This window comes from Astatotilapia calliptera, chromosome 14 (genome assembly GCF_900246225.1).
Source record: "Astatotilapia calliptera chromosome 14, fAstCal1.2, whole genome shotgun sequence".
Classification (NCBI taxonomy): domain Eukaryota; kingdom Metazoa; phylum Chordata; class Actinopteri; order Cichliformes; family Cichlidae; genus Astatotilapia; species Astatotilapia calliptera.
The window spans coordinates 36,882,199-36,903,367 of record NC_039315.1 but is presented as its reverse complement, the minus strand read 5'-3'; the positions used below and the strand labels follow the sequence as shown (position 1 = coordinate 36,903,367).

The 21,169-nt window shown below is 44.1% G+C and overlaps 1 protein-coding gene across 1 annotated transcript in view; it reads left to right on the top strand.

The window, feature by feature from the left end:
- ulk2 (unc-51 like autophagy activating kinase 2) overlaps positions 1-21,169 on the top strand; it is a 36,622-nt gene extending 15,453 nt beyond the window's left edge. The window contains exons 6-27 of the mRNA XM_026193337.1: positions 3,158-3,331; positions 3,669-3,742; positions 3,862-3,963; positions 4,050-4,108; positions 5,245-5,327; positions 5,916-5,966; positions 6,049-6,137; positions 6,483-6,651; positions 9,460-9,517; positions 13,693-13,842; positions 15,197-15,342; positions 15,429-15,509; positions 16,022-16,284; positions 16,361-16,539; positions 16,832-16,941; positions 17,078-17,215; positions 17,308-17,549; positions 17,655-17,833; positions 17,960-18,078; positions 18,166-18,323; positions 18,411-18,546; positions 18,715-21,169. Coding sequence (XP_026049122.1) covers positions 3,158-3,331; positions 3,669-3,742; positions 3,862-3,963; positions 4,050-4,108; positions 5,245-5,327; positions 5,916-5,966; positions 6,049-6,137; positions 6,483-6,651; positions 9,460-9,517; positions 13,693-13,842; positions 15,197-15,342; positions 15,429-15,509; positions 16,022-16,284; positions 16,361-16,539; positions 16,832-16,941; positions 17,078-17,215; positions 17,308-17,549; positions 17,655-17,833; positions 17,960-18,078; positions 18,166-18,323; positions 18,411-18,546; positions 18,715-18,779 — 2,825 coding nt within the window. The 3' untranslated portion in view covers positions 18,780-21,169. The remainder of the gene's footprint in view (positions 1-3,157; positions 3,332-3,668; positions 3,743-3,861; positions 3,964-4,049; positions 4,109-5,244; positions 5,328-5,915; positions 5,967-6,048; positions 6,138-6,482; positions 6,652-9,459; positions 9,518-13,692; positions 13,843-15,196; positions 15,343-15,428; positions 15,510-16,021; positions 16,285-16,360; positions 16,540-16,831; positions 16,942-17,077; positions 17,216-17,307; positions 17,550-17,654; positions 17,834-17,959; positions 18,079-18,165; positions 18,324-18,410; positions 18,547-18,714) is intronic.

Below are 21,169 nucleotides of genomic sequence, written 5' to 3'. Positions count from 1 at the left end.
AGTTTACCAGGTCAGTTGTGAAGTTGAGGGTGGGGGTGTGGGTGGGGGATTGTCATGAGAGCAGGATGTGCCACCCTGACAAGAATCTGAAGCTGCACATGAGAAAAACCAGATAGTCAAGTTTCATGTTTGTGTTTGCATTTTGGATGACGCAGGTTACACACTTTAAGCTAACAGCCTTGGATCTGTGACCACAACCAAAAACTTGGGCTCTGTATGAAATATAAATGAAAGCAAAATCAGATTGTTTTCAAACCCATGTTGAAAATAAACAATGTTAAAGCGAGCAGTGTTGTTGCTATGATAGTCAAATAAGCAATTAATCAAAATAATTCTCTGTTTCAACTTTTGTTTTTTACTGTTGAATATTTACAGTAAGTTTTACTCGTGTAGCAAAACACTGATTTAAGAATTACATGGAAATATTGTAAAAATGTCACAAGGTTTAAATGCATATACTGAAGTCATCTTCAGAATTGATCTCAAAGGTTTGGGCTTAAAAAAAATCACATCTGCAATGACATCAAGGCTGTTGTTTGAGACCACTGTGTACACCGGGGAGGGTGGACCTCCAGGCCTCGAGGGCCGGTGTCCTGCAGGTTTTAGATGTGTCCTTGATCCAACGCAGCTGATTTAAATGGCTAAACGACCTCCTCAGCATGTCTTGAAGTTCTCCAGAGGCCTGGTAATGAACTAATCATTTGATTCAGGTGTGTTGACCCAGGGTGAGATATAAAGCCTGCAGGACACCGGCCCTCGAGGCCTGGAGTTGCCCACCCCTGACTTAGGATAAAGTGTTGTTGGCTTACTGAACAACTTTGCTGAAACACTCAGCCCGGACACCCGGACAGGACAGGTTCATTTAAACAAGCAAACTGTGACCTCGGCTTATTTGATGTAGGTGTTGGTGTCCAACACACTGTTTCTGTGAATAGTTTCACAGGGTTAAAACCTGGGGCCCGTTCTTCGTACCTCGCTAAGTAGGTTAGCCGGATTAGATTGTTGACGATTTCGCGTGATCCTGGATCAGTCGGTTCCCCGAAGCTCATCCGGGACTTGCTGTCATAGCAACAGAGCCGTAAGCGTAAACCTGCTCGGGAGCAGGTTTACTTTATGTAAACAGGATTAGATCGCGGCCACGCAGGTATGTCCGCTTCATTTATACGAAAGCAACAGCGATATTTTTCCACTGTTTCACCATAAATAAATATTATCAATGTAACTAAAGATAATGCAGCACTTGATCCTTTTATTGATGTCACACAGATACATACAGGTCATTTCCTAAAAAAGGGAAATGTACTATTAACATTCTATTACATGTATGTGATTATTACAGATGTAATTCATATTTCAGAGTAGTAATTGTAAATTACTTCGTGTAATCAAGATGAGAGACCACGGCTATAAAAGCGAAGGTGGATTTGGGAAGCCTGTCGCAGCCATGTCCTGTCCGTATACGCGACCAACCCATTGCGGAAGGTGCAAGATTGATAAGGAGAGTCCTCAGAATTCAGCGTATATTGCGGGATAGACAGGATCCTTTAGCTCAGCGCGACAGTGTGCTCATAGAGAGATATCGATTTTCCCGTGAGGCTATTATTTACTTAACCAACTTGTTGACGAGGGGGTGCAGGACCACCACCTGTCTTTTTTTCCTCTGCCCTTTTCTTGGTTGCTGTTATGAACAAACTAACAGAGTATTACAGGCCAGTATTACCTTGCCAAGAGACGCAAAGCAATCTAAGAGATAAATATTACCATTCTGTAGAATACTCCTGTATTCCACTTTTACTTGTTCCCATGTTCTTGTGGGTCCTGTTGTGGCTCTAATGTGAAAGGGGATATAATATAACATATTATAATATAATATAATGCCATATGATATTGGACAATATAGTGTCATATGATAGATCTACCCTACCGCCTACTGGTGTTGGCCAGAGGGGCCGATGGCGCGATATGGCAGCCTGGCTACAACCGTAGCTGCCTCCACCAGTGTGTGAATGTGGGAGTGAATGAATAGTGGTATCGTAAAGCGCTTTGGGTGCCTTGGAAAGCGCTATATAAATCCAATCCATTATTATTATTATTATTATTAAATTACCTACGAGTTTGATTTGTCAGCAACTTTCTGCCAGCCCTCTCTCCTTGCTTTTGCAGCCTTTGCAGTGTTCTCTTGCGTTTTAATTAAACTCTGAAACTCCTGAAATCCCTCACTCAAGAGTTCTTGCTCTGCTGCCGGAAAATACCGAGCACGCCCCTTCGACATTTTCGCCGACCAATCAGCGGGTTGCCGATCAATGTTTCTACTATCGATGCGTAGCCCCTTTTACGACACCCAGTGATGTCACATTCCTGCGTCCAGCTGTAGTAATCGTCAACAGCAGGTGTGTTCGGGGAACCGGATTAGCGAGCTCACGGTTAGCGCGATGATTTGATCTTGGATGTGTCATTTGATCTTGGATGTAGTAAGCGACGTACGAAGAACGGGCCCCAGGTCAGCTTCTAGAATCAAATCCTCCGAGTCGACGGCACCTTGATTAGATAAGAACATGTGTTTACACCTCTGTCCCATAAAAACACTGATTGTGCTGCTGGAACTGTTCTTATCACTGTACCTTTGCATGACGTACCTGCCTGCGTGGTGCTTTTTGCAGCATGGGTCACGGTCAGACCCTTCTGTGGATCCGTGATCCAGGAGCCTTGCTTGAGTAACACTAGTGGTTGTGAAATTGAAACCTTTGTGGGCAGAGCGCTACGTTACACTGGGCACCTTATGTGATTGTGTTCTTATTATTGGAGTGCTGCTGTGAACACTGCGTAGGTAACAGCCATTTAAATTGCATAATCTCTAGTAAATTATTCTACAGTTTACACAACTTTTCATGTTAGAAGTCGATCCGCTGTGCTGGGCAGAGAGCAGATTATCTATGCCCACAGAGTTTTTATGACTTTATGTCTTAACAGTAATGAACATTTTTCATTAGCAGGAACATGAGCGAAACATGGCACTCAAAGAATTTTGAATTGAAAACAAAGCGAGAATTTGACATAGATGCAGCTTAATGAACATTTTTGCATGGTTGCTACATAAATGCTCCTTGAGGAAAAACATTGAACTGGATCCTGACTACTGTGGTCTTTTTTGTTTAAGCTAAGGGGACGCTGAGAGAGGATACACTGAGGGTCTTTCTACAGCAGATTGCTGCTGCCATGCGCATCCTCAACAGCAAAGGCATTATTCACCGTGATCTGAAACCACAGAACATCCTGCTGTCATACGTGGGTCGCAAGAAGTCCAACATCAGTGGCATCCGCATCAAAATTGGTAATGGAAGAAGAATGTCAGTTACTATCAGTTATTAAGTTACGTGCAGCGTAGTTTTCTCATAACTACATTTTGGAAGCGTGTACAGACCTATCATTGTTTCGCTTCGTGTCATTTACAGTGGCCAGAGGTTAAGTTTAAATCAATATGTTATAAATTCAGAAAGTTTTTATAAAAGTAATGCAGCCATGATGATGAGTAGCAGTGTTGTGTTGTTATACACCACAGTACGAGCTCTGTTTGGAGTGCAGGGCGTCTCCATTCATTCTTCATCCAACAATAGTGGTTTGTGTTACTGGTGATAACAACACGTGTGCTTCATGTCTCCGTTCTACAGCTGACTTTGGCTTTGCACGGTACCTCCACAGCAACATGATGGCAGCTACACTGTGTGGGTCCCCCATGTACATGGTCAGTGTGTTTTATTCTCTATATTTTCTGTGTGTCAGCTTTAAAAAAGATCTGTCTGCTCGGTTTGTTACATATAACTCTGTGTTGTGGTTCTTGGCTCGTGACCTGTTCTCTCTCAGGCCCCAGAAGTCATCATGTCCCAGAACTATGACGCCAAGGCTGACCTGTGGAGCATAGGGACGGTTATCTACCAGTGTCTGGTTGGAAAGCCACCATTCCAGGTTAACAGTGTGCACAACAAACCAATAACGCGTGGACCTGTCGGTGTTTGCGACTGTGCGTCTTATTTCTCAACTTATATTTTCAGGCCAACAGTCCCCAAGACCTACGGATGTTTTATGAGAAGAACAAGAATCTGCAACCCATGTAAGTCACCTTCACACCGTAGCCTCAGACACGAGATGCATAATAAATATGTGCAATCAGTCTGTTTCTTTCAAATAGATCAGTAGATTTAACAGGATACAAGTGACACATAATACCTGAAGATTATGTTTTGAAGTTGGTGGCTTATACCTGTCTAGTTGAAAATGGGACTATACAGTATAGTTTTTAGGAACAGAAACTGTGTAGGTATGGTGTTATTTGCTGTTGCTGTGGATTGTGGTGAACATGTGACTTAAGAAAAGGGAAGACCATATAAGACCAACATAAGAGAGGAGGACACAGGTGAACATGAAGAAAAGGAAGCGAGTGAAGGCAGAGGAAAGGATTAAAGGATGCTGCACAGAGCTGAGGAAGAAGCTGAGACTGGCTTTGAGTGGTAGGAAAGAATTCAAGTCGGCTTTGAAGGCACAGCTTTGGTGCCGAGGCGTCTGTTGTTTCATCCAGGACATGGTTTGGGGCATGAAGGTGGTGTTCTGTCAGGTGTTACACCCCCAATTCTGACATATTTGAACTACTTGTATGCTTTGAATAGCAGCATAGGCTGAAAAGAACTAATTCAGTTTTAAATTAAGGTGTATATTCAATTTAGTTTCAGTTATATAACACTAAATCACACCCACGGGTGCCTCAACGTGCTTTATATTGTAAGGTATAGACCCTACAATAATACAGAGGAAACCCCAACAATCATATGGCCCCCTATGAGCAAGCACTTTGGTGACAGTGGGAAGGAAAAACTCCCTTTTAAAAGGAAGACACCTGTGTCAGCACCAGGCTCAGGGAGGGTCTGTCTGAGAGGAGGAAGAGGGCAAAAACACAAGCTGTGGGAGAGAGCCAGAGATCCATAGCGAATGATGGAGCCGTGGAGGAGTAGAAGTTCTGACTTCAGTTACTTAGTGCTACCTGCAGGTCAGTTTTCAAATGGTCTGTCAAGCTGTATCCAAACTGGCAGACTAACAGTACTGACTTTGTAATACGTACGTGATTAACAGTAACAATCCTATAAGCTACAGTGCACCCATTGCATTGTCTGACGTGCCTCAGAATGCACTGCACAGCTGATATGCACCCTGAGAGAAACAAAGTGTTGATGTTTCCATACTCTTACTACCCAGCATCCCGAGGGAGACGTCCCCACAGCTGAGCGATCTTTTGCTTGGGCTGCTGCAGAGGAATCAGAAGGACAGAATGGACTTTGGTACGTACTGACATCACAGTCTTTCAGTAGTGGTGCTTTCCATACTTTTCCTCTAATTTCAGTATAAAGTGTGTTAAACTGTGTAGGGTTTAAATAAGGATACTGTGCACAGTGAGACACTTTATTCCACTGTTTACCAGGGCTACAAAGTCAGTTGAATTTCAATACAAATCACGATTTTTGGTTTCCTACGATTAAATGAACAGGATAAACCAAGATTAAAAATGTTCCACTAATACAAGGCAAAACTTAAGAAATGATTTCAACACCTGACAGCCAATCACAGCTTTTCCTTGGACCACTGGCTGGACAGCTGCACGACTGTCCACAGATTCAAAGTTAGAAAGATGGAGAATCTAGATAAATAAATAAAACTTATTGATGAGTAACGACTGGGAAAAAACTAACAGCCTAATTGGGATTTCAGTGTTTGTAAAAATGAAAACTTGACTCTGAGCTTTGACAGCAACTTTAAGAATGAAAATGAATCTGTGTGAGTCGGCTGGTTCTGATGCAGCAGGAGGGGAAGAGTAAGAAAGATGGGGTATATCGTGCTGTTTCTCACTTACCTATCCATCTCTCTCTCAGACACATTTTTCAGCCACCCTTTCTTGGAGTCGTCATCCACCATTAAAAAATGTAAGCACAAAGGTCAGAGTCTACAGCACATCCACGCCTCATCAACTTGAAACCATGATTAATGGTGAGTTTCCCCCCTCAGCGTGTCCAGTTCCTGTGCCCATCACCTCCAATCCTGTGACAGACAGCTCCTGTGGCAGCTCCCCATGTATCCGCTACAGCTCTCCTCCTGTGAGTTTGATCACATGTATCACATGGATTTGTCTGGGAAATGCACAGATCCTGTGTAAAAACACTTCAGCCTTATTTTTAGGTCCTCGTGTGTGCTGCCTTTGAATACTGCTAGCGTGAGTGCTGCTGCGGTTACATCTTCCGCTAGTTATAGCAATCTCTTCATGTCACTGCAGCAGGAGGAAAGGAGAGATTTCTCAGCAGTGTTCTCTGTAACAATGTAACGAGATTAGTTTGACAGTCAGCGCTGCCCTGCTTGGAAGACTTAATGGGATCAGTCAGGAGCCTCACTACAATTTATACTTCCTCCCCCTCCTCTCCCATACTCTCTCTGCATGTGAACAGTCTCTGCCAGACATGCAGACTCTAGCAGAGGATGGTCTGTCATCCCCTCCACTCGGTCCGCCCAACTTCCTGCAGCTGTCCAAAGAGTCTGCAGGAAGCACCAGCAGTAAGAACTCTTCTTGTGACACGGACGACTTTGTCCTGGTGCCCCACATCTCTGCTGACAGCTGTAAGTGCCAACACCTGTCTATATTTACACCTAACTTGCATCTTAATGTAGGGCTGCTCAATTAATCGAATTTTAATCACGATTACGATCTGGGCTTTCAACGATCATTAAAAATGACTGAGCCGATTATTAGCCCCTCCCTCATTTATCCGCGACACCTTAAAGGCCGGTCCGTGAAAATATTGTCGGGCATAAACCGTCCGTGGCGCAAAAAAGGTTGGAGACCGCTGATTAAGAGGACCCGAGGGAAGCTCGGAAAGCTAAGCAGAAGTTATTTGGAGAGGAGAGTGACTGCCGCTGGTTGAAAAGAGAGGTAAAAAAAACTTCAGTGGTGTTGCACACTATTTTATATTATTTTTTAAAGTCATTGTTAACCCTTTAAAGCCGGTCAGAGCAGCACGCTCTGTGTTGTGTAACTATTTTTAAATCCCTGTAGAACCTGAACCGTGTAAGCTAGCACAATAATTTGTTTTGCATATGAAACCGGAGGAGTTGTACTTACATCTGATGCCATCAGCTTGTCCTCGGTCACGGTTTCCTTCCACATAAAGCTTTGCAAAAATTGCATAAAAAGCTCTTGCAGGAACAAAAACATAATATTCCAGAAACACGCTTTGCCGTTCCGATCAGCTGTTCAAAACACTTCCCACAGTGAAACAGACGTCAGCGCGAACTGTCGCATGTCCGCCATTTCCTGGCCGAAACCGGAAGTGACGTCATTTTCGCGGAAATGTAGTTTTTTACTTGTAGACCTTAAAAGCCTATACTGGTCATGTTTGACTTTTCTGAATAGTTTCTGTGATGCTTAGAACTCGAATTGCACAGCTGGAAATAGTTTATTTTGATGCACCTGCTGTTTTCTTTGCAAATTTGCATCATAGGATTGTTTTTTTTGTTTTTCCTGCAGTATATAAAAATTGGTGTATCTCCAAAATAAAACTATGAAGACACTCAAAATAAATTTCCTGTTGTTGTAAACTATTTTTTGCAACTTTTTTGTATTTAAAGTTTTGAGGGATAAACCTCTTAAATTTCTCCAAGTAGAAATACATGTAAAAAACAAAAACGATTTTCAATTTTTTTGTAGTTTATTGCACTTTTTTGCAATTAATGTAGTTACTATGGACTTAATGCATACATATTATTAAAATATGGGCTATAACAGTTATTTAGCAACTTGAAATGCTCCCACAAATGGCACTACAGCATGTAAAAAAAAAAAAAAAAAGCTCTGGTGGACTTGGTTCTATAGTAGGTCTTAAAGGGTTAAATAAATATCGTCAAATAATCGCGATCTCAATTTCAGTGAAAATAATCGTGATTATCATTTTTGCCATAATCGAGCAGCCCTATCTTCATTATATTAGCCGTCATGTCTTCTTTTCATCCGCTAGTACTGAGGTAGAACTAAAGACCTGCTTAAATTAATGACTCACATTTTATGATGCATTATCTAAAATGACTTTTAATGGTGATTGGAACATAAAAACATCATGTACCAAATGTTTAATAAAATAATAAATAATAAAATAATAATAAACTGCCTAAAAATGGCCCCCAAAATAATGTAAGCTTTAGCTTTTTCCAGGAAAGTTATATTTGTGCTTGATTTTTACTTTACTTTGCTGCTCCCATAAAGTTCAGTACTTTCAGTGCTATGTCTCTTTTATAATATCTGTGTGTCTACCCAGGACCTAACCTAGCAGTGCACCAGAGTCCATCACTGTAAACTTTGCCATAGTACTGCAAACTGCCTATTTCAGCCTGAGCTACATTATCATTTAATTCGACGATAAATGATAATTTAACATCAAAGACATAACTTCAGCACCATTCCATTATCTGTAATTTTAAAGGAATCTATACATATATCCATGGATCTGTGTGCAGACCATGTGGTGACTTCATGGTATCAGCTGGAGGGACTGCCAGGCTGTAACACATGCAAACTGAACTCAGTCTTTATTTACTGTGTATCAGAAGTATGTACTCATTAATTGAAGGTGACTGACATAGACCACTTGTTATATTGTAGACAGAAGTGGTTCTCCCATTAGTTAATTGTAGAGTATAAAATGCTCCAAGACTCCAGCAACTACACCAGTGTGAGTTATGTGCTTCACGTGTGATCTCAATATAACAGCTGACCAAATCACAGCTTTTATGGGAATTGCTAACCTATGCTATAGTAATGACAGCTGTAGCACCAGCATGTCGCACCATGTAGTCTACAGTGCAACTCTGGTGTAAACCAAACTCCAGCACACCTGATATTTCCTTAAGATTCTGTTTTGTTTTGGGGTTTTTTGTTAATAGAAAAAAGAAACTATTCCTAAGACTACTCGTAAATCTACAACATTTTACATTTCAGACAGTAATAGTGTGAGTTAGAATTGTCCAAAGAATAATGTGTTAAATGTTCCGTTTACTCAAACCCTCGAGTCGTTTAAAAACCCCATTAGGATGTAACGGTCAGGAATTTATCAGAGCTCACTGGACTTTTATTAGACTAGTTCTGTTTGGTTAAAAATGTCTCAACTCTTCATCAGAAAACCGAGAGACTGCTCACCTCTGTTTGTAACTGCTGTACAACAACATTGTGTGTTTAGTCTAAGGAGCTTAGAAACAAAAGCGTCTGGACTTCTTTAAGTTGCTTGAAGGCGTTTCACCTCTCATCCTTCTTTAACTGAAGAAGCTTCTCCTAGACTACGATGACCTGGATGACTGAGAACCTTCACAGACATTGTGTGTGTGTGTGTGTGTGTGTGTGTTAATGATTGTTTTCTTTCCTTTTTTCCTCATCCTCAGATGACCAACCAATGGGACCGGGTCGTCGGGCATCCAGCGAGTTTCTCATGTGTGGAGGGTGAGTACGAGGCTGTGCAACACATTCTGCTTAAGTTAGGTTGAATTTTCTGACCTTACCAAAATAATTATCAGCCGAAAAAGAAAATGCAGTTCTAAAGAGAGAACTGAAAGTTCACCATAAATGACTTCTGCTTCTGTCAGCAAGTTTGGCACTTGTCGTGTGTTGCTGTATGCACATAGCCCGAAGAGCAGAACTAGCAAAGTGTGTCTGCAGAGAGAGACTTGGACCAAACAGTGGATCAATTTGAAGTACTGCAGAGAGTAATGAGCCACCAAAGAGCAGCCACAGCAGACTCACACTCAGCTTTGACTTTCACTACCCATTGCTGTTTGTGTGCTTGCTCCCCATTTAGATGACAGGTGGTTTGCTGCTACCAGAATTCTGTGCCCTATAATGTTAAACCCCTGTTGACTGCAGGTGGCATGTAAAAGATGAGCTGGGTTAGAGTTGGCCACATTGAGGTGAATGGAGGTTTTCCAGACATAGCTGTGGTAGGGCTGACACGCCACATCTGTTTTTTTCAGTAATTATTTGTTTTGTTTAACAACAGTTAAGTGTGATTCATAAAAAAGGCTGTTACCTCACTGGATGTTGGAGATGCTTTGAATGCAGCCCAGCGTCACTAAGCCACCAGGCACCGTTTGTGGGCTGTGAATTGGATATTTTCAGGACAATAGGAGTGTGTCACGATGAGTCAGACTGTTTCACACAAAGACATGTTTGAATGCTCATATTATCCATTTTAATATGATCTATTTTTGTGTCAGCAGGGCTTACTTTCTTTCTTTGTATCACTATTTCTGTGAGCACTTGACAAACAGCCTGCTTCCAGCTTTATCCTGGGTAACCCCTAAATGGTGCCGATTTATTTATCTTGACTGAACGCTCCTGCCCACTACCAGCTCTTCGTGATTAATCGGTTACAAAGAAGATACCGAGCCAGACAACATGGTGGTGCTGTGCTAAAAACAGCACCAGACCCACAGAGAGGACTGTGTGTATTCGAATAAGAGTCCCCAAACCTCTCTTGCATTTTTTTAACACACGCAAACACAGTTTATGGAATAAATATTGTTCTTATTATAGTAAGTACTGTACACAAACACACTCTCACACTGCCGTTGACACGGCTTTCATCTCCTTTTGGCCTTCCATATGCTTCCTAAGTTTATTCCCTTTGATCAGCTGGTGTTTTTCTTACTGCAGTAATGTGATAGTCCATATTGAAATACATTCAGACTTCCTTGTCCTACCTGTGATACCTGTGATGTTGTATTAAATTGCACACAACCCCACACTGATTCATTAATTCAGTTTAGTTTGATTAAGTTCCTTATTAATTTAATTGCATTTATATAGCGTCAAATCACAACAACAGGTGCCTCAAGGCATTATTGGGATTAGGGTTCAGGGTCACCTGATCCAGTCTTAACTATATGCTTTATCCAAAAGGGAAGTTTGGAGCCTGATCTTAAAAGCAGAGACGCTGTCTGTCTACCAAATCCAAACTGGGAGCTGGTTTCACAGAAGATGGGCCTGAAAGCTAAAGGCTCTGCCTCCCATTCTACTTTAAAATACTCTTAAATTGATCTTGAATTTGATTCTGCGTTTAACAGGGAGGCAGAGAAGAGAAGCCAGTATGGGGGATATGCTCTGTCTTTCTAGTCCCTGTCCAGTTCTGTCCTGTACTCTCAAGGAGATTTTAGGACAGCCTGATAAATAATGACTGACTTGTCCAGCCTAGAACTAATAAATACTAGTTTTTGATGATACTGCCCAAGCAAAGCATGTGTAGCATGGATCACGACTCCCCATTTACATGAACAAATTGGAGTCTATTAGATAGAATTCAAACCATTGGAGTGCAGTACCTATAAGTACCTATAAATCTCTGTGGCGTGCTCCAATCTCTGTAATCAAAATTTATGGTCCCCAAATCAAAAGCTGCACTGAGGGCTAGCAGGACGAGCACAGACATGAGTGCGCAGTCAGAGGCCAGATCATTTGTAACCTTCACGCTGTTTCTGTGCTGAAAACTGACTGAAACTCTTCAAATAAACCATGTTTGTAACAGATGTTCTAACAAATCATCAGTTAGCTGTTTGCAACTAGTCATCAAGAATGTTTGGTGAACTCAATCTTATAGAAAGCTGAGTTCAGTTTCACTGCCCATGTTAGACCTGATTACTGCGGCAGGCATGCAGCGTACCCCTAACGCTGTCTGGGAAAACACCCCAGGCGAGCAGCACTTGTTTGTCTTCTGAGCGATGCTGACACGAATGCTTTTCCGAGCCTCTTACGCACAGTTTCTACATTCTGCAGGTGTGCACATCTCTGCCGGTGGTTTTGTGACTGCATGGACTCATTCACACAGACTTTGCGATGCAATGCAGCCATCAGGCAGGCTTGAACGTTTAACATGAACAGCTACTATAGCCGTGGCATCTCAGGTTGTCTGTAATCACCATTTGACCCTACAGACAGCTGAGCACCAGTGTGTGTGTATGCCCCTCCCCCTGCATGCAGAGTGGTGCAAGCAGCAGCCACCCTGGGGAGAAACCCTGGTAAATGGAGCACACATTTTAGCCTAACACTGTTAATGCAGACAACTTCAAACTCAGCAGGATAGATAGATGGTAAAACCCGTAAGTATTTTGATTGAATACAGACCCAAAATTCAAGTTAAAGGTTAATATGAGAGTTAAATACTACCTTGTGTAGTATTTTGCATACATTTGCTTGCTCTCTGTGACTACTTTCTCGTGCCCCTGTCCTTCCCCAATGCTTTGCACTTCGTCTCCCTACTTTCCTGTTTTTCATGTGTAACCAGCTCCAAGCCAACGGTCCTCACTACTCTCTGTTCCCGTTTTGCTCACACTTGCTCCATTTCAGCTTCCTATGTGTCTATTCTGTGCTGTGCCCCTCTAACACCCTCTGCTGCCAGCTTTACTCCCTCCCTCTACTGTTCTCATGGTTTTGTTTTTCCCCTTAACAATAAGTCTTCAGTGCTTACATAAATGAGTTAATCATTGACACACAGGAAGAACCAATTTTCATTTCATTGCAGTAGTTGTCCCTAGCAATTTGGAAACAGCAGGCACACTCTCCAAAACCAAAGCCTTGTTTATCCTGTTTTCTTTGTCCTGAATTGGAGTCCAGAGAAAGGATGAAAGGTGGCACAGGAAGGGAGTGTGGACCCTGGGGGTAGCGAGAGGAGCGTGTAGAGATATTGTTACTGTAAAAAAACAGACAAAGCAAGTGATGGTGATGAATGAGGACACTTTTTAGATGCTGACATGGTTTAAAAACCAGGTCGTCGGAGACGCAGCTGAGTTTGAAGATGCAGCCTCGCTCTCTTTCTACTCTTGGCTCTTTTTGAAGAGCAGCTGTTCACTGACCAAATGTTCTTTCTCCTTTTTAAAGCCAATAACAGCAGCACGCAACACCTTTCTCCATATTAACAATGGCCAGGCTCAGTAAAGCTTTTAGCAGCTTAGAGAAAATGGATCGCTTCAACAAGGCTCATTACCTCACATGCTAGTGGTGCAGCACGTGCTAGTGTTTATTTCTCAGAACTGCAGATATGCCACAAAGCAGCTGCTCTCGGGTTCTTTGTCTGGACTAGTCCAGCCTCACGTGTCCTCCTCCCTCCCTCCCTTATGGACCCTTCCAGGCTTTCATTATTACATAACGGGTTTCTAACTCGTGTCACCTTTAAAAAACATTAAGAACATATAGGATGTTTTTTTTAAAGGCCCTGTTTAGGTGTCATTACCTTACGCTCAGAACATTTTGTCTCCTCTGGAATGATAAAAGAATGTAAATGCACTTCCCCTCCCGTGTCTGTACAGCAGAGGACCGCCCTCATGCGTGCTATTGGCTGCCCCTACATGTAGTCCTGCCCCAAGCAGAGTGAAGTCTGAAGCTGATTGGTCTTGCCTGTGTTTACATGGAAGCCTCTGTCCCTGAGAGGCTGGGCTAAAACTGAACTTCCTCAACCTGCCTCCATCTGAGCGTAAACAAAGACCTCAGGGCTGTGAAAGTTCACAAGCTGTAACTTTTGGACTTACCATGACAATTGAAACTCCAGACAACTTCACGCAAACAAGCAAGCAGCAGCAACTTCAAACACATTGGCTAACGACGCTCCTTTCTCACTTCGTCCCCTCCAGGCAGCCACAGCCCACCCCAGGACAGACGCCTATGGTGTCCCCGCGGGCTGAGACCACCCCCATTCCAGTTCCTACGCAGGTTCGCAACTACCAGCGCATCAAGCAGAATCTGTCCAGTAGCCCGAACACCACACTCTACAGCTCCCCCAGGTAAGGACTCTGCTGGGATTGCTCAGTCAACTTATCGAGTGGCAATGATGAACTGCAGAGGAATGCTTAACTCACCACAACTATTTCATCAGCCATAAGGTTTCACTGAAATTACATCAGTCAACTGCCTGCTTGAGTTTATGGCCTTACTGAGGGGTTTGTTGACAGTTTCACGTGAAGACAGAAGAGAAGGGATGGCACGTTGTTTCTCAGGGAAACTAGTTACATGATAGTGTAGTGGTTTACATATTCGCCTAACAAGGGAAAGGTCCTCGATCGGATCCTGGGAGGAGACACAGATCCCTCTGGGGTTATGTCAGGAAGGGCATCCCGCGTAAAAATCTGCCAAATCAAATATGTGGAGCTACTCACTGTGGCATTGCTAATGGCTCTGTTATTAGAAGTTTATTATGTTAGCTTCTCTGTAGAATTTCGTTCGTCTGGTGGTTTACTTACTTTGCCAGTGAAATTCCTCCCGTAATGCTGAACAAAGTGTCAGAGACAAATTCAAATCTTCAGCTCAGAGTCAGATGGTTAGTGTTATTGTTCTCACTGCAGGAGCAACATTAGTTACATTCCTCCTCATCTGTGGATTCATTTTCCTCTGTATTAGCAGCAGAACAGTGCACACAAATGCTAATATTAGGTGGGGAGTGCAGAGGAGGCAGCTGATGAAAGGTTGATGCTTTTTGAGTTTTCTTAGCACAATTTACGTGAACAACGTATGCAGGTGAATTTCAGGTGTTCGTTTATGTTTTAACCACAGGACAGTCAAACTGTAATGTTTCACTTTAACGTGCATGATTAACACGTGTGATAAAGAATCACCACAAAGATTCTTTTAATACAAGGATGAGAATCGTGTCAGTTGTTTTTCCAAAAAAACGACTGTGCAAATTTAAAAGATATTCATTTAATTTTAAAAAACATTCTGTGTTTTATGTTTTGCAGTTTACCAGTTGCATTGCATGGAATCACTATTTCTTTCAGCCCTGCAGACATTCGTCCTGCCTTCGTGGTTTCATAAGTGCAGCGAGGAACATACAGCTGTACCACCAAAACATATTACCCACATTTGACAGATATGATGATGTGGGGTATCTGTGTCATCACACGAAGCACCATGAATGTGTAACGAGCTGATGATGTGATATTCATGTTTAGACGACTGAGTAGACTACACAGTTTAGTATCGGACTGAAAACTGCCAACTTTCAGCTGTCGTGAGTCGTCTCAGCAGCCAAACAAATGTTTGCAAACTGCCACAAGATGAAATGAGCCAAAGGAAGACTGGCTTAGACTGTTACTTCATGTCTGTTTTGTATAATTAAAGATTCATGCTTGTGTTTTTCAGATCTGGCACAGTGAGGCGATCTAACACCAGTCCAATGGGTTTTCCCAAGGTGGGCTCGGGGTCTCCGAGCTCCGCAGACGTCCCTCAGACTGTGGGCCGCCGCCTCTCCACTGGAAGCTCCCGGCCCTACTCGCCCTCACCTCTCGGTAAGCTTACGTTTAATGACACCTCCCAGACATGAAGGGGACATCTCTCGAGTCTCCTGACAAATCTAAGCTCTTTCTGTGTGCAGTGGGCACCATCCCTGAGCAGCTGGGTCACTGCTGCTGTCACCTACAGAACCAGGAACCCCGCAGCCGCAGTTCTTCAGGAGGTACGTTCTCAGGCTCCCTGCTCGTTCTCAGGGCTATCTCACTCTGTATTGTCCTGTTCCCTTCAGTTTCAGGTGCTGTGGGTACAGTTGTAATGAAAAAGGAGATTCACAGTATACAACCCTTCCCAACAACGATGTGTTTGACATTTAAAAGAAGCAGAATTGACAACAACTGCTGTTCTGAGTTCTGATTCTCTTGCTAGTGACATGACTTAATTTTTGGAAAGTGCATGAGTCACCATGACTCCAGGCCATTTTCAGAGTCTCTGACTCCGCACATGTCTTACGCCTTGTTCACTGTTTGTGTCAAGAGGTTTGCTGTCATGGTGACCAGGAAGGAGGCTTCACTGTCCTAAATGATGAATCAGATTTTAGTGCTTTGTCCCCTGTGTGAAGAGGCACACAAATGAGCAGCACACACTCTGTGGAAGGTTGTAGGGAAAATGGTAGACTTGATGCTAAGCCATGGATGATTACTAACTGGTATTGGTTCTAATCCACTGTGTCTTTAGGTTCCCCCATCCCATCCTCTCAGCTCCTGGGGGCTCGGCTTCAGAGCGCCCCCATTCTTACTGAGGTCTACCAGACCAGGCAGAAGCTCCACAAGCAGCTGTCTGACCCTGTGCAGCCTTCCTCCTCCTGCAGTCACTCCCCGCAGCTTGGCCGTCCCGCCAACCTTGGTTCTTCCCCCACCAAGCTGCTGGGCTCCTCCCCTCGCACGTCTGACTGGCTTCAAAAGTCCCCACTGCCCACAATCATTGGCTCCCCAACTAAAGTGAGTGCCCTTCAGTGAAGAAGTATGCTTTTAGCTGTTAAATTTAGGTTACTTCACCTTTTTGTCTCTTTTTCAGACCATTTCAGCACCATTTAAGATCCCCAAAACACAAGCCTCCTGTAACTTGATGGCGCTGGCAGACAGCCCCCAACCCACAAGGATGCTGGCTGACGCACACGATGTTTGCGGACACCACAGCAACCCCTTCCTCGCCGGGCGACCAGCTGCTCCTGAGGGCAGCCGGACATTTGGCAGGTATAGAAGCACCCAAATCTGCTTCCATTGGAGCTGTTAAATCTGATAAATGCACATATGGACAGTCCAGTGCAGTCACTTACAACATGGACTGTGAGATTCGTCATAAATAAATAAAAAACAGCTGATCAGTTGGTGTTCTTATGCAGTGACAATCTTTCGCCTGGCTCAATTTCAGACTTCCCGGAAATCTGATTGATTTCCTTTTTACATGAAAGATGTTAAGAGTGTTTTAACTGTGAAAGGATGATGCTGTGCACCTCTGCTGACATCATCTGCACTTTCCTTACAGGTCTGTCAGTACAGGTCGTCTGTCTGACCATCCAATCAGAATCACTCTGGGTGGGCAGCCCTATCAGGGCAGCAGTGACAGCCTGAATACTGAGCGGCCCATGGACACAGGTATGAGCACTGAGCAGATACTCTGCATGTGTGAAATTAGCAACATTGTGTCCAGTTTAAGCCGTGAGAACATCGTTTACAAATAAACGGTTCACTGAACGACAGAAGTAACGAGCACATTTCCTCCTGCCCAAAGCCCCCGCAGGTCCGAGCACGCTCGCTCACGGTGGGTCAGCGAGTCCTCGTACGGTCCTTTTCACTGTGGGTTCACCACCCAAGAGCAGCACTCCTCCAACCTGCAGCCACCTGGGCACCCGATCACGCACCACTTCAGGTGAGGGAAACCCGCCACCTTCTTGCAGAGCTGAGCTTTAGGAGGAAAGCTTAAAATTTTTCTGCCATGCTCTCTCCTCTCTGTCCCCTCAGTGGGCTCCAACAGTTCAGCAGGCTCTCTGTGCTCAGTCAGTGGTCGGGTTTATGTCGGCTCTCCTCCGGGCATGGCCATAGGCTCATCTCCTCCAGGAGGTTACGGAGGTGGGCAGCTGGCCCCTGGGGCAGAGGGGGCACCCAGCAGCCTGCGGTACGTCCCGTATGGGACCTCTCCTCCCAGCCTAGAGGGGTTCATCACCTTTGAAGCCCCAGAACTTCCTGAGGAGACTCTGATGGAGGTGAGAAGTAGGGATTGGTGCCTTACAAGAAGTGGTTGATTCTTTTCACGCAGTGTCTCTTCTCCTCTTCAACATTTCATTGCAATCTTTCTTTCCGTGCCCTAGCGTGAGCACACAGACACCCTGATGCACCTGCGGATGATGCTTTCATTTACCGACTGCATCCTGGAGATGGCGGCGCTTCGAGCCGGGGGGACAGAGCTCGGCATCTCGGCTGCATCCCTCTACCCTCCCCAGGACAGCGTGGTTGTGGACCAGATCAGCCAGCTGAGCAAAGAGTGGGGGTAAGAAACTTAAGTCTGCTCTGATTTTTAAGTAATATAGTTTTTAATATCATGTAATCATAGGGCCCTTTGTTTGTAAACACTTCCCATTTGTCTTACGAGCTGTGGTTGTGCTGCCCCCTACAGGCAGGTGGAGCAGTTGGTGCTTTACATGAAGGCAGCTCAGCTCCTTGCTTCCTCGCTCCATCTGGCCAAAGCTCAGATTAAATCTGCCAAGCTCAACCCTTCCACTGCCGTCAAACAGGGTAAGGACGTTTCGGCTTCCTCGCTGCCTTTTTCCTTTGTATTTTATCTTTATTAGTTTAATAAAGGCTCTCCCTTTATCCTCTCAGTGGTCAAGAGTCTGAATGAGCGCTACAAAAGCTGCATCTCCCTGTGCAGGCAGCTGACCGACAAACTCAACCACTTCTTCTCTGATAAGCAGCGCTTTGTGGACGAAATCAACAGCGTCACCGCAGAGAAGCTCGTCTACAATCACGCAGTGGAGCTGGTGGGTCTCATGTGTATGCAGTGACAAACCTATTGTACAGATAGACTTGGTGCTGGTGAGGCTAATGCGATCGTGTGCGTGCTCCAGGTTCAGTCAGCAGCTCTCGATGAGATGTTCAAGCAGACGGAGGACATAGCCTATCGCTACAGCAAGGCCTCCATGCTCCTGGACGGCCTGTCCAAGATCCTCCAAGACCCCACAGACATCGAAAACGTGATGAAATGTAAGCACGAGCTCACCGTCTTAAGCAGTTGAACTTGGGGGGATGTTTTACTCAGACGCGTTCAGGATGGCGCTGTGATTCATGAGACATTGCAGCATTTCCTGTGCATTCCACGTTTATCTAATGACTTCTATTAACGAGTTCCTGTTTTGTATCTGTTCCCTGCAGACAAGGCCAGTGTGGACCGCAGGATCTCAGCTCTGTGCTACTGTACTGTCACACTGTACGAGTAGAAGAGCTGGTGAAATCATAGACAGAGGGACCACGTCCTAAGACTGTTGATTACCGTTCCCACAAAGCCCTCATTCCTTGTGTAGCAGTTCAAGCACCTTTCATCGGCTAGGTTCCATCTCTGTTTATCATGACTTCATTTTACCAGCTGCATCGCAGAGTGACCGCATAAATCTACAACCAAAGATGATGGCAGATCCGGAAACAAGACGCTGAACCTGGCTGTAGGTGAACTTGCCCTTTCAGGTGCACTTTTTTATGTCACGATGGTCGACCGCCATCAGACGGAAACATTGGGGATTCGTTTCTACCAGAACAAAGAGGACTCACGGGACCTCGACAGACTCGAGCTCCATAAGAAGTGGCTCATCTTTTCAAATCCTGTCAGTGTCCGTTATTTACTCAGAAGTTCGTTTTGTTATTTATTGGTTCACATGCACATGGATTCTCCCTGAAAACCTCAAGTATTGGAGTTGAAGGAGCGTGTTGTTGTTCGTTGTAACAGATCTAACTCTGTGGACTTTAACATTAAACTGTTACAGACAGCTGGAGAGCTCTGTGTCTGGGGGGGAGGAACATCTAATTTGTGATTGCTTTGTTTTTATGTTTCTTGTATTTTTAGCTCATGCACTTTACCGTTGAGAGGAGGAGGAAGGTGGAAACGTGATCACTTCTGCTCCGAGCCTCAAAATCGACCTGCTGTGTGTGGGATGATCATCAAGCTGCTGTAAAGCCACAGCTTTAATCATGATCTATTTATCTGAGTGCAGCTCAGTCTGTGTAGTGTGACACAGATTGGAGCTTTCTCCGAGATTCCCTGGTGATGTCACTGGGAGTCATCCTGATTCTGGCATGGGAATTTCCTCTGCTTAGAGTGGCTTGGTGCGTAGGAATATTCGGTTCCTGCAGCTTCTACAAATGTCTTTGTTCAGTCTGTGATTGTTCCCAACCTTCTGGAAGTGTTACACTAAATCTTTGGATTTCAGGTACACTAACTGTATGTTGCATGTGACGCATTCAGGCTGATTTTCAAACTAATAGCTAAAATACAAAATGTCAGCGTTTGCATAGAAAGCTGAAACCTTTGGATCATGCCACTCACAGCATGAGGGATGGAGGCTAATGTGTGGTGGCGGCAGATATCCAAAAGAAACCCAGAACTTGAGTGGATCAGAGACTCTGTCACCACTGCCTCGCTGAGCAGCCAGTCGGGTGTCCACTTTACACCTCGATGGATTTAAACTGAATGGTCATATTTACTTGACAAGTTACCTTAATAACATGTTTCCTTAGACTAAAAACAAACTACAGCTTTTTATGCTTCGTCAGAATCTGTAGCTTTTTTTGAGTAAACACAAACTCCATGTTTGCAGACTTGTATATATTTTATTGTGGAGCATGTGATTATTCCCTTAGCCTCTTTTTGAGAGGAGGGTGAGTGTGTGGGAGAGGGCGTGGATATCAAACGCCCTGCCTGTCAGTCAAAGAGCACAAATCTTTATATGTAGATAGATGAATTTGTATTCAAGTCTGCCAAGGGTTTGATAAGGAAACCCTCCTTGGGCACAACAGGAGTGTGCCAAAGACTACAATAAAACTTCTGGCAGCTCCAAATCTTTCCAGAGAACTCTTTTTACCAGGACTGTTCATTGTTGAGGTCATGTTTGTTCAGCGCTCCCGAGTGAGCGTAATGTCTTCAGATTTCATTCTCCTAATTTTGTGAGACTTGATTTGTCACAATCCACATCGTCCCGCCCCCCCGTCAAGTCCTCACGGGGTATGTACTGTATGTACGAGCATATATAAACACACGTGCACTTGCCAGGTGTGCTTTAAGGCCAGTAGTATCCAGTCAGCATGGAAAGGAGGTGCCTTCTTGTGAAAGCAGACACAGGCCTACTCCTCTGTACAGGTGTGAATACATTCTTTGTATAACGGCGGTCTCTGGACTGTTCCTCCGATGTACTGTTCTCGTTTTCTTTTCTAGACACGTCTGGGTTTCGGTTTTCCCTCATCCCTGTCATGGGCGCTCTGAGCCACATAAAGCCTTTTCTGCATAAAGGGTGAAGAGGGATAAATAAGGCGAGCCACCTGAAACTTTGTACCATTCTGAACTACGAGTAAAACTGAGATATTTTAGGTAAAGCATGGGTACCACGTCTGCATTTTACCCTGTACAACCTCTAGGATGTGGAATGTATGTATCCTGTCGTTCTGCGCCTCTCCAGCTTGATCTCAATGCATTTTGGAAGCCCCCACCATCAGACCCTGATGATGAACACCAGTTTTTCCACGTTTAACATTATACTCGTCTGTCACTGGGGGGGTCTCTCTTTGTTCTTTATGGAACTGAAATGCAGTTTTTGTTATTAAAAAGAGAAGGAAAAGTGAA